This window comes from Semicossyphus pulcher, unplaced genomic scaffold (assembly GCF_022749685.1).
Source record: "Semicossyphus pulcher isolate SPU_LCO1_2020_fin unplaced genomic scaffold, fSemPul1.0.p SCAF_11, whole genome shotgun sequence".
Taxonomy (NCBI): Eukaryota; Metazoa; Chordata; class Actinopteri; order Labriformes; family Labridae; genus Semicossyphus; species Semicossyphus pulcher.
The window spans coordinates 27,896,844-27,910,229 of NW_027211615.1; the positions used below are offsets into that span (position 1 = coordinate 27,896,844).

The window sequence follows — 13,386 nt, forward strand, 5'->3', positions numbered from 1 at the left end:
GCCCTCAAATGGTTTCAGTAGTACCTGACAGATAGGAGTTTCTCGGTGCACTTAGGCGAATAATCTTACTTGTGGGGTCACTCTAGGCTCCATTTTGGGCCCTATCCTCTTCTCATTGTGCTGCCCCTGGGGTCCATTTTTAAGAAACATAACATTCCTTTTCATTGTTTTGCTGATGATGTACAAATATACTTGCCTATAAAAACACTAAAGATTCTGTGCAGCCTTTGCTAAACTGCTTGAACGACATAAAGACTTGGATGGATCTAAATTTCCTCAATCTCAATGAAAATAAGACTGAGGTCTTCATGCTCGGACGACCAGACCAAATGGACGACTCTGATGCTCTCCTTGGCCCGTTTGCTTCTTACAATCGTCCTTTTGTTAAGAATCTTGGTGTGATTTTTGACGGCTCTTTCAAACAAATTAGTTCTGTTGTCAAAACTAGCTTTTTCCACGACTCTCGACTTCCAAGACTCTTGGCCCAGGTAACGGTCTATCTCACTCCCAAAGATCTCGAGAGAGTTATTCATGCTTTTATTACCTCTCAGCTAGACTGCTGCAGTTCTCTGTATGTGGGCCTGGACCAGTCGTCCCTCCGTCGTCTGCAGTTAGTGCAAAATGCAGCCGCTCGTCTGTTAACTGGAAAACGAAAGCGTTAGCACATAACACCAGTACCGGCCTCCCTCCATTGGCTTCCTGTCCGTTCTACAATTGATTTTAAGATTTTTTTGCTTGTTTTAAATGAGCTGGCGCCACCTTTGTCACAGTTTCGGTGTAAACAAAAGGTTGAGGACCCAGATGCAGACTGAAATAATAATTTATTTAAACAAAAAGGCAGAAGGCGAAACAAAGGCTTACTGATCTGAGGAATCCAAGGGGTGCAGGCAAACAAAATCCAATGGCAAAAAGGTCCAAACAAAACAGGCAATAAGTAATCCAAATGAAAACCGGAAGGTGAAAAATCCACACAGGGAACACTGAGAATCATACACATGCATGGACATGGACATGGACATGGACATGGACATGGACGGACGACACTCCAGAGGAAGGACGACAACGAACTAGCAACAGGACAAGGGAAGACAAAGACTAAATACACAGGGGAGGTGAAACTAATCGGGCACAGGTGAGACAATCAAGGGAGCAGGTGAAACCAATAAGGGCAGGGCCCATAATCCAACAGGCGGGAAAACACACAAAGGCAGGAAGTAAAACAAGACAAAACATACATAGGGCAAGAACTTCAAAATAAAACCGGAAACACTTAAAACCAAACTCAGGACTGTGACAGCACAACTCAAGGAGACGATCTCTAGTCAATGAAACACAAATGAATTACAGAACTAAACAAGACTAAATCAAGACAAGAACACAGAATAAACTAAATACAACTCATGAATACCTTAACTAGCAGAACTCCTGCATACTCCAGTTAGAGCACTTAGGTCGACAGACCAGATGCTCCTGGATGTTCCCAGATCTAGACTAAAAAAACGTTGTGACCGAGCATTTGCGTTGGCTGCTCCTAATCTCTGGAACAGCTTACCTGTTCATGTGGCTTTCGACTTGAGTTGAGTCTGACACCTTGTTTTTATTGTTCTTTTATTCTTATCTGTTGTTTGTACCTGTTTGTATTCTTTGAGCCTGTTCAGCACTTTGGCCACTTTGGCTGTTTTTAAATGTGCTATACAAATAAAGTTTGACTTGACTTCAGTTAGGTGTGAATGTACCATTCACCCAGCTTCACACCTCTTCACAGCCAAGGCTCGATACGCCGTTTAGATTTATTCTTTACAGGACAGGGTGAAGAGGCGTCTGCTCATCTGTAAATAACAACTAATGAACATAAAACAAATCTATACATGAATCACTTTGCGTGGCTGTTTGTCACATCCAAGGGCGCTTTCGGATGTCACTTATACAGGTTTCGGGGGTTGGGCTCATCAGACAACCTCTAATGTCCACAGTGGAATTCTATGATTTCCTTTACATCACTAAACGAACCAACAAATCCATTGAAATGTTTCAAATCGGTCAAAGTTTGAGGCCACAGCAGCAGTTTTTCTTAAACGGGGGGTAGCAGGTTTATTGACTTTCCACAAAAAACCTCTAAACCAGCAGGTTAGGAATATCACATCTTCATAATTCTTCATACACACATAGTCCAGACTCTTACAATTTATATTCAAAGAGAATTTTGATAACGCACTGCTTTTTCTTTGCCCAGTATTCATATTTTGCAGAAATGAGTGACATGTTCTCCAGTATTCTGTGGTGTTTCTTTGTTGTCCTATGTGGTTCACTCTATGAACAAAATGACTGTTTTAATCTCAAATTCAGCCAAACTAAATATCCATGTCACTAATATTCACGCACACACACTACTACTATAACCATTGAAGTATGATTACAAATGCCAGCTCAATACATTTTGCCTGCTAAATACATACACAGAAACGTCCGTTGTCTGTGTCGTATTATTACCGTAGATAATATACATCAAAACAGCATCTAACATGTCCATTTTATAACCCAGTGTTTAGCATTAATACCTGCACAATACTTACAAATGAGACCATCCTGCACTACAACTGATATAACTGACAGTAACCATTATAACTCTGAGATATGAAAATAAAACGCTCAAATATCAGCATGTGACAAATATTAAATGTTGCGATTAAATCCTCCTTAAATACTACTACTACTCTACTGCTGAATTTCTATAATGCACATTTCTCCATCCATCACATACAAAGACATAATGAACAACCAACAATATTTACAGCAGTGCTGAAATCGACAATCAATTTCTCTTGTTCATATAAAGTTTTTGGTTGATTATGTTATTGATCATTGACGGTCTGACAAAGGGAACCTGGCCTCTTCATAGCTGACCGAAGCATCATCTTCATGGTCGTCATTTTGCACCTGTGAAAAGAAAAACAACTTACATCATATTGTGAAAATATATTCTAAATGATAAATATATCTTTCCCCACTTAAATTCAAAACAAAGCGTTCTGTTTGTTGTTATTCTATTTATAGAACCACAGGAAACCTTCAAACACCACAAACTGAAGTGTTTCATTGTTCAGTTTTTAAACTCACAGCATCGTCGTCCGTCTGTGTTTTGTTCCCTGTAAAGACAAAAAAGAGTCGACTTTAGTTTCCTGAGTGTAAATCCAGGTTTATCAAATCTTGTAGTTTATAAAAATAACATTTGAAAAGGTTCTCACCTTCAGCTGTCTTCACCTTGGCCCATATGTTGACCGCCACAACACTAATGATGAGCGCTGCTAATCCCACAGACACAATCGTAAACCTTAACCATCCTGGACCTTAGAATAAAAACATTCAAATCATCATCAGTCTGTTTCATTTGAAATCCTGCAGCCAAAAGAGAATCAGCTTCTTCTTTTCCCACCGTGAACATCTCTAATATCTCTCTACCTGCAGACAAGTGTCAGTCTGACATTCATACCTCAGACTTCATCAGGAGGCACAGAGAGAGAGATGTTAAAACAGACGTGTGTGCTGTAGAGAATATCTGAGTGTGGCTCTAACGTTCACACTTAAGGCATCATAAGGAGAGAGAGATGTGAGACGTTTGGTCTCTACCTGCTTTTGTTGGAGTGTCGTCCTCTGGCCTTTCGTCTCTCTCTGCTGATGTGCCTCCTTTGATTTAGTTTAATGTGATTTAAAGAAATAAAAAACAACAAGTTCTGATTAAACACATCACATTTAGCAACTGAAGTAAGACTCAATGTGACAGAATAGTGTTAACTTTAAATAAATGTAATTAAAATTGTACCTGTTTCCTGACATGAGGACTGTGGGCCAACATTACAGAGCAGTGTTTGTCCGCTCTTCTTATCTGTCACGTTACAATACAGCAGCTCATCAGAGTTCTGATAGAGATGAGGAGTTGTAAAGGTCACTCTGGCTGAACAGGTATACTGTGATGTCTCAGTGTTGTTCATACTTCCCTTATAGATCCACTGCACTGCGTGCCAACACTCAGGATATGAGTACACAGAGCAGAACAAGAGGACCGCATCTGTCGTCTCATGTTTATCCACTGATGAAGACATTGTGAGAGACAAGCAACAAGAGTGAAGTTTACTTCATCTCTGAAATAATCATTTTTGTGATGTTTTAGTTTATTGTTTCAACAAAACACTTTGAGCTTAAATCAATATGATGAAAATACTCACTTGTAATAACGGAGAGAAAAACCTGAGTGCCCGGATCTTGCTTTTCTGATTCGTTGATTCGTCTGCAGGTGTAACGACCGTAATCCTCAACTGTGACATTTTTTATAACCAGAGAACAGTCCGCTGTGACTCTCAGTCTGTCTGATTTAGCTTTAACTATGTGATCTTTATTAATCCGCCCAAGAGTAACCAGCTCTTCTCCTACTTCCCTTAACTCAGGATGGAAAAGCCAAGAAGTTCTGTCACAGTTCTGCTGGTCTTTCATCACATATCCACAAGGCAAAGTGACTTCACCTCCAGCTCTGGCTGTGTAGGAGGAGGGACCTTGTCCAGTAAATACTGCTGAAGCTGAGAGATAAATATAAAAAAGACAATACAAAACAATTTCTTAAACAACAATGTTCAAAACAAGAATCTTCTTTGTTGTCTGACATCTAAGGCGAGTCACTGAAACACTAGTAATGTGTGTAAGGTTTCTTTCACAGTTATCTGTGTTTTGTTTTCTTACCTTTAAAAAAGAGCAGCAGCATCACAAGTACACACATTTTAATCCTCTTGAATTCACCCTTCTTGCTTTCTCTGGTTCTTACGCCCTAACTGTCAAAGCCTCTAATCTAGTGCTTTTTTAAGAGAGATAAAGCATATACTTCCTGTTGTCGCACAGCGTCACTTCCTTAGAGTGACTTGGATCTTTTTTTCACCATTATTTAAGTTGTTGAATTTATGCAGATAATGGACACCAGCTTTTTGTCTCGCTGAAGTTCTTTTAGATACTTAAAGGCTTTTAAAGTGTGTCCATGTGGATAAAAGGACATTAAATAGTTATGTTTAACTAGACGAGTCCTCAGATGTGGAGATGTGGTTGATAATACGATACGATACACTTTATTGTCCCCTTAAGGAAATTTGTCTTGGACTCCAATGCTGCACACACTTCGCTACCAATACAGTAGGATCAGCAAATTAAAGACAATAGAAACCAACACAATCCACATGCAAACAAGAGTACATGCCAGTGAAAGACCACAAACATGTATTGCACAGATCCATATAAAGGAAAGCAGGAAGTAAGAGGAAGAAAAAAAGAAATACAAATAAAAATAGAAGTATATGAATAAAAATATAGAAACACCATGATGCTATTGCACAATCCATATAATAAGCGCTTTGACGTCATCCTTGTAGTTTCACTTTGTCAACCTCCCGAGCCTCCCCTTTAATTCATGTGAACTCTTCATGTTCTCGTTCTCCATAAATAACTGTTTAATTGTTACAACTGACGACCTCTAACATGATTGCAGCAGTGTTATAACTTTAAAGTGTAGGATGATTCACACCCACCATCCTTCAACTTCCGCCAGCTTCCTGCAGCCCGCTTGGATCCCACCAAAATAAAAGACAAACAGCCTCTGGTTCTGGTCTGTTTGGTGACGATAAGGATGGTGCTGTCCGTGGTGCTGAAGTTGATGATAATTTTGAGTAACTATACTTGCTTAAAAGTTTAGCCACTGTGTTTATTTAACTGCAAATCATTAATTAAACAAATGACACAAAATTAAGACTCATTACTTCTGGACGTAAAAAACGTACCTGATGTTCAACAGTCACATCTTACAGCTAAAAGGAACGTTTTATTTATAATATATAATGAATGTCATTAAAAAAGGAAATGCGTATGTTAATAGATGCAATCTAGGGACACTGTGCTGAAGCAAAAAGCATCAAATATTACTCAGACATTAAAGAAACCCAGACAAATACTTAAGGGTACCAACATTTTATTAATCCCAATGTATGATATTATATTCCTTAAAAATTTTTCTAAAAGTTTGCACTTAGCAAGACATGCAAAGGAAACTGAACAGCCTACAAAATTAACGGTAACAACCAACAGTTGCACATTCATCACTTAGAACAATTTGAGCCACATTATTATTAATAGTGTTTTAAATAAGCAGTGTACACATATATAACAATGTTGACTTCTTAGTTTTACTTACTTTAACCTTCTGCCTTTTTTGTTAACAACAATACATCCATGAAATGATCATTTACATTATCATAACCAAAAAGGAGCCACTTCTCTATTAGTAACTTCATTATTTATTGATTTTTAAAGGGAGAACCTTAGCATAGTTCCATGTAGGAATCGGTATAGTTTTATGAATTTGTTCCGGTGACATTCAGATTTACTTTTGATGTGAATAGTTACTTGGTTTTCCCATTGGTCAGCTTCAGCTTTTCAGTTATCAGTGTAAAACAGACGTACCGCTTGAGGTATTCTCTTTTCTCTTATTTCTCTAAGTTGGCCTGAAATATCTAAATATTTGGTACACTTGATTAACTTTGTATTCCCACTCACATCGAGGTTCAAGGTTGTCTTTATTATGCCTATAAGAGGGCAATTTACTTTTGCAGGCAGCAGTTAAACATCCATCCATCAGGCCAACGATAAATACAACATAAAAGACACAAGAATAACGAGAAGTCCAATGGACAATAAATACAACTAGTAAAGGCAAAGCAATGAGGAAAGCTAGTTTGAGTTTGTGTTTGTTTGTTTGTGAGTCTTTTGATTGTAGATGAGTAGTTTGTCAAAAACAGAAAAAAATTAATAAGTGAACCAGATGTAAAAAAATTCAAGTTTTTCAAGGACATAATGATCAGTGAAGTTAAAGTTTGTTTTTTAGTAAATTAAAAACATTTTACTGATCATACTTAATGATTTTATCCAATTAGATATTTGTGTGAAATTGTTTCATAATATAAGTATGAATTCTTGAGTTAAAAACGCCTTTTGAGAGGTCACAGTGACCTTGACCTTTGGCCTTTGAACACCAAAATGTAATTACTTCATTCTTGAGTCCAGGTGGATGTTTGTGCCAAATGTAAAAACGTTCTTTCATGGAATTCCTGAGCTATCACATTTACAAGAATGGGACAGCAGGAATTGTGTTTTTCCAGGACATGATGTTCTCACAGTGAAGTTGACCTTTGACATTTTAGGTAAAAACATTTAATTCTAGAGATTTGGGTGTAATTGTATTGTATGAGAGTATGAATTTTTGAGTCTTTTCTGAATCGGAACCAGCTTTATTGGCCTGGTATGAACACATACAAGAAATTTGACTCCGGTTTACCTCTGCTCTCTATGTACACTTAGACATTAAATATTAAACATATATGTACAAGCCTACATTAAACATTAAATATAACACTAGTATCTACAAGCTTACAAAAGACAATAGTGCAAATATGAGGAGCGCAACAATGTTGAAATATATAAAACAGATGGGTTTCTTTTGAGAGATCACAGTGACCTTGACCCATGACCTTTGAACACCAAAATATTATCATTTCATCTTTGAGTCCAAGTGGATGTTTGTGCCACATTTTAAGAAATTCCCTCAAGTCTTTTTAAAGATATTGTGTTTTTAAGAATGGGATGAATGGTCAGATTTATGTATTTTTTGTATTAAGTTGTTTTATTTGGGGGACATTTTTAGATTGTTTCCAGCCTACCTTTGAAGCATCTGAGATGAGTAGATAACATTTGTGTCCGTACCAATAGTCAGTGGCAGACCGGATTGGTGAAGTTTTAGAAATCTGTTCTTTATGGATTAGTTTGACCGGTGAAGATAAACGACGCTTCTAGTTTTCACTCCAAACCGGCAGCGACCCTACGAAGCTAACAATTCTAAATGACTGAAGCCTCTTTTTTGTTTGGTTTGTTGACGGCGGCGTAGATGGTGCAGGGATCAGTGGAAGCTCCAGCAGAAGAAGAGGAAGCTTTCACAGTGCTGTAGGTCACTTCATCCCCTTCATCTTCTTCTTTTTTAACCTGAACACGAGAAGATAGAGGGAACCAGCAACAAACATACAGTTAGATACATGCACGACAAAGTCCGATGGAACAGGAGTTCTGAAAGTCAGCTTACCTGGGCATTCCTGCAACTCTTCTTGTAAGTGACAGAGGCGTAGGACACACCATCTTCAGGATCCGCCTACACAGGGAAGACGACATAGTGGGGTTTTATTTTGGCAGCGATTAGAAGAAACCTGACTTCCTGCCACACACTTAAGTAGTCTGATGCAATCCAGGCTAAAGGGCTTACTTCCCTTTTCTTCTATGATGCAGTGGAAAACTAAACTCAAGAGTCATTTTGTGTCTCATGCAACTACAATTTTAAAAAGAGTTCAAACAAAACACCTGAAACAAGTGAGTATAAGTTTGTATTTTGTAGTGATCTTACCGTGTCCAGGCTGGTTTCTGGAGCTGACTGAAGGGCCACTGCAGGGCTGAAGCTCAGTCCCTGCACAAACACAGGCCACAAAATAAAAACCAAAGGCGGATGTGTTAGCTTCCTGGAGTCTCTCAATGAGGCTTACATGGTGGGCAGATCCATAAACTGAAGTTCATCAAGAAATATTTATGTATGAATAAAACAATAGAGACATCACATGATAGCAAGCGAGCTTATGAAGAGCCGGTAGCCATATTTCTATGCTTTGGATGAGGTGTGCTTCCAGGTTCCCTCTGCTTCCAGTGTTTATGCTAAGCTAATCACCTCCAGGCATAGTGCAATACCTTTTCTGTATTTGTGTTACATGGGTAATGCCACACCTTTAGGAGACTAGCAGCAGGTACTAAGTCAGTAGGAGCCATTCTTCTTGTATTTTTGTGTATATTTGTTGCTCTCACCAGTTTGCCACAGGTGGTGGTGTAGGTCGGTGGTGGTAGATTCACTACAAAGGGCACAGGGGAAACAGCTGACAGTGACGCATGGGTGAGGGGAAGACACACGGTTTTTACCGCTCGTTACGCTTGATCACCACCTCCAGTATCATTGAAAAGTAAGTTTTCGCCGTTTGTTCGATTGTTTAATAAATGGGAACATCACCTGACAGTGATCGCAGCTCCGACCTTCTTTATTTCTGCATTCATTGATGGAAGCGCGTCAAAAACATGGTCTCCCTCCTGCACTCAGCAGAGTGACTAAAACAGGTCAGGATAGTCTCTACTAAAGTGCTCAAGGGAGAAGTGAACGTGATTGATTTTGTCGGCCTAAAGGCACCAAAGAACACGTTTCTCTCTCTGTCTCAGCATCATACTTCACAAGATCCAACAACACGGATATGTCTTCTCTATGTTGGCGCTATATCTCATTCAAACAGGATAAACCAACATTTTTAAGGGAAGATAACATGAAACCATAAAAGTTGAAACTAAAGGAATCCTTCAGTGTCCTTAAAAAAACTCTCACATAATCACTTTTGAAGGGAGAATAGAAGGTCACGCATTACTCAGTTTGAACTTCAGAAACATGTCGATAAACAAGTCGTTTGCTCTGTAAAGTATTGTTAAACTCACAGTGCTGTCGGCCATCTTTCTTTTGTCGCCTGAAAGGACAAAGCTAAGTTTAGCTCCCACAGAAAAAATCCAACTTTTTTAAACGTCTTATGAAATGTTTATCTGTTAATGTTCTCACCTTCAGTTCTCTTCCACCTGATGACCATCACAACGACTATCAGCAAAACCACTGAACCTATAGCAGCAATGACGTACAACCACCAACCTGGAACTGAAACCAGAAAACGTTTTGGCTCCAGAAGCTGAGAGAAACACGAAAAGAATTATAAGTTACTTTCTTCTCCTTGTGTTGTTGGCGTACCATTGATAGCAGGCCTTTTTGAGTCGGTCCCTGTTGTCTTGCTGCTCTCAGTTGTTCTTATTGGAGGTGTTGTTGATGGTTTTGTAGCATCTTCACCTGGAAACATGAATAATGTATCTGTGAGAAGAACATGTACCCTCTGAACTGATGTCATCATAAATCTTTAAATGAATCAAAAACTCAAACATACTTTGTGGTTTCACACGATAAAATCATAATCTCACCTGGTTTCTCATCGGAGGACTGAGGACTAAAGTCAAACAGATGCTTTTTGTGAGTGTAACCATCTGTCACCTCACACTTGAACAAATCAAGATACTTTGAGCTCTGGTTGAACAAAGAAGTACGAAATCTCACAGTAAGCGAGCACTCTGCAGGGAATGTTTCAATGTCCTCCTGTTCACCTTCATACAGCCACTTGACTGTGTACTCACACCTGTCAGCTGCCGACACAGAGCAGGACAGTATCACCCACTCACCATCTTTCTGTTCGATCACTGATGAAGAGCAGAAAGATAAAGTATTATTGTAATGTTTCACTGTGTAGTCCTAAAATACAGTTTGATCTGAAGAAATCATGATACAAATACTCACTGTTAACAACAGACAGATAAACCAGAGTGTCTTGTTGTCCTGAATATGATTGTTGACAATTGTAAATACCAGCATCCTCCACTGTGACCTTCTTTATAAGAAGAGAACAGTCTGCTGTAAGACTGAGTCTGTCTTCACTACTTTTAAGAATCTGCCCATCTTTAACCAGTTCTGTACTTCTTCTGAAGACCCAGTTAGTCCTATCACAGCGTGTCTTGTCATCAGTAACATTTCCGGGAGGCAAAGTGACGTCGTCTCCATCTCTGTTGAGGGAATGAAATTCTCCTGTTGTTGCTGTGGGAAAGATAACAGAGAAAAACATGAGGAAGTAATCTGAAGCATGAAAATAGCTTTTATGCTGACAGTGTGAGCATACTAATTTAAGACACAGCTTAAGTTTGAAAATGAGTCACATCCTTCGTTTCCAAATAACACAAAACTCAACATGCTAAAAAATGAATACAGAGGTGGCAAAAGTACGTACATTCTTTACTCAAGTAGAATTGCAGATACTTATGTAAAAGTACAAGTACAAGCTCTGAAATGTTCTCACTGTAGTTAGTGAAAAGTCGCCCTAAGAACGGCATTTCTTCCGTCTGTTTTTGTGCGTTATAATAAGGACACTATTAAACATATTATTCCATCTGGAAATAATGGACATTAACTTTGTTACAATTTGCAAATCATTTGTATGGAAGAAATCTTCCTGCTTTCTTTCAAGTTGTCATTTACATCATGTGATGTGTTAACAAATCAATGTTTTCCCTAATATGTATCAAACAATGTGAGTAGAAAGTGCAGATATTTGTGATTAAACAGAAGGTCGATAGTAACACATTGTAAAGTACTGTACTTTAAAGTAGTAGATACCTGAAAACCCTTCTTAGGTGCTATTAAAACAGCCCACCTCTGAATGTGTTTATAGTAACTCTGTGTTCCTACCTGTAATCTGAAGCAGCAGTAGAAAGAAAGTCATTTTAAACCATCTGAATTGAATCATCGTGCCTCTCCGTCGTTTGTTTCTGTCCTTCTGGTGCGAGTTGAAGAGAAAAGAAGAGTCTTCTTCCGGTGATTGGTGGTGTGTTACTTCCTCATTGTGACTGTGTCCTCTGTTTCCCTTTTCTAAGTTGCTGAACGTAATTAGGTGGAGCATATAGGCTTCTCATTTCCATTAAATTCCTGAACTGGAACGGCAGAAGACTTTTTTACTTTTCTACATTGTTTTCTAACCCTGGAGAAAGATGATACGTGATTGTTGTTTATTCGGCTTTGAAGGTGGAAGTGTGTGTGACCATCAACCAAAACCACAACACACATCTGTTCCACTGTTGTGTTTCATTTGTAACTTTCTAATTCTTATTTTCTTCTTTCTAAGAACATGCTACCCTCGCTCATGTGCACAGAATCTTATAAGAGGAAAACAACTATTATATTTGCAGTGGATATACAGTATATCTAGAAATATTTGAAGAACACAAGAGGCCACATCAGATTTTCTGACGCATGGGTTTGTACATGCACACAGCTGTTGTAAGAGAGCACCTACAGTTTACAGTTGCTGGGTTTATTTAATATTGGGTCAACCATTGCAGTGAGACAGCGCTCGTGAAAGCTGTAAATGATCTACTTATTGCTTCTGACAGAGGACTCTGTACTTGTCCTGTTAGATCTAAGAGCTGTAAAGTTACAGAGAGTAACTTAGTCAGGGAGTTCCACAAGGTTCAGTGCTCGGACCAGTTTTATTTACGTTATGCTTCCTTAAGTAATGTCATCAGCAAACACTCCATCCATTTTAATTGTCATGCAGATCATACTGAATTATACTAATTAATGAAGCCAGCTGAAACCAATTCACCCGATGCACAAGATGACGCAGCTTAACTTCCGGGTTATGTGTGTGGGGCGCGTGAATCATTTCCGATTCAGATTTGTTGTCAATGGAAGGAGATCAGAAAGACTGCGAGAGATCCGAGGAGCATAGATTTGAGTGTTTTCAAAGTAAAACAAAAACGACGGACTTATCAAAGTCAAGAAAAAAAAAAAAACTACATTGTTGTGTGCCGTTATGTGCCAATTCGTCCAGGTACAACGCCGAGATTAGCTTTCACCGTTTTCCGGTGGATCCTGAGCTACGTGGATCCTGGCTAGCTACGATCCGGAGAGACAACTTCACTCCTACTGCAAATACGCATATTTGTAGTAGGCATTTCCAGGTAGTGTTAGGGTTGTGTTAAAAATTTAACCCAAAAGCAGAACAGACCAGAAGCCAGTTAACGATTTGACAAAAGGAGATTTATTGTTCAAAGAAAATGATGTTGAGAGCTGATGGGCTGACGGGCAGGTCTGGAGTCGTGGCGAGAGCAGGGCTGAGGGCAGGCAGGCAGGCAGGCTGGAAAAGCACCGAACAGACTGAGCACACGGGATGTTGCACCTGAAGCACAGGAAAAAAGCAAGGTCTAAAAAACAGGAACAAGCAAAATGACCAAAATACTTGTAACAGGATTAGTAGGCCGTAGCGCTGGTACCACGTAGGTGACGGAACGATCTCGCTATGAGTGGAAGGAGAGCCGGAGTTCATATACTGCAGTGTTGATGAAATGATGATAAACAGGTGTGCCAGCCAGGTGGAGCAGGAGGGGAGAGTAGCCACGCCCACAGACACACACAGCACAGAGAGAGACAGACAGGGAATCACAGGAGACAAAAAGGAGGGGGAGAACAGGAAAAGAGACAGGCACCGCCTAAACCATGACAGGTAGATTAATTCGTTGTGTCGGCTGGGGGGAAGAGAAATCTCAACAGTCTGTTTGCCTGGAACAACTACGCCGTACCAGCTCCAAGGCTAAACGTCTGGGAACGCCGGCCGAGATGCCCCTCTCCAGACTTAACATTAGCCG

The 13,386-nt window shown here is 39.4% G+C and overlaps 1 protein-coding gene across 2 annotated transcripts; it reads right to left on the reverse strand.

The window, feature by feature from the left end:
- Positions 1-2,392: 2,392 nt before the first annotated feature.
- Positions 2,393-11,514, reverse strand: LOC138583817 (uncharacterized). 2 transcript variants are annotated; one of them, XM_069655834.1, is made up of 9 exons: positions 11,432-11,514; positions 10,490-10,783; positions 10,120-10,392; positions 9,896-9,991; positions 9,713-9,805; positions 9,595-9,623; positions 8,477-8,536; positions 8,162-8,227; positions 6,015-8,064 (listed from the first exon to the last, which is right to left on the reverse strand). In XM_069655834.1, exons 1-9 carry the CDS (start codon positions 11,487-11,489, stop codon positions 7,921-7,923), a joined length of 1,113 nt encoding a protein of 370 aa, XP_069511935.1. In that variant the 5' UTR covers positions 11,490-11,514; the 3' UTR covers positions 6,015-7,920. The 2 variants fall into 2 exon arrangements, with proteins under 2 accessions (XP_069511926.1, XP_069511935.1); XM_069655825.1 differs by lacking the exons at positions 6,015-8,064; positions 8,162-8,227; positions 8,477-8,536; positions 9,595-9,623; positions 9,713-9,805 and adding exons at positions 2,393-2,937; positions 3,118-3,146; positions 3,246-3,347.
- Between the last annotated feature and the right edge of the window lie 1,872 nt (positions 11,515-13,386).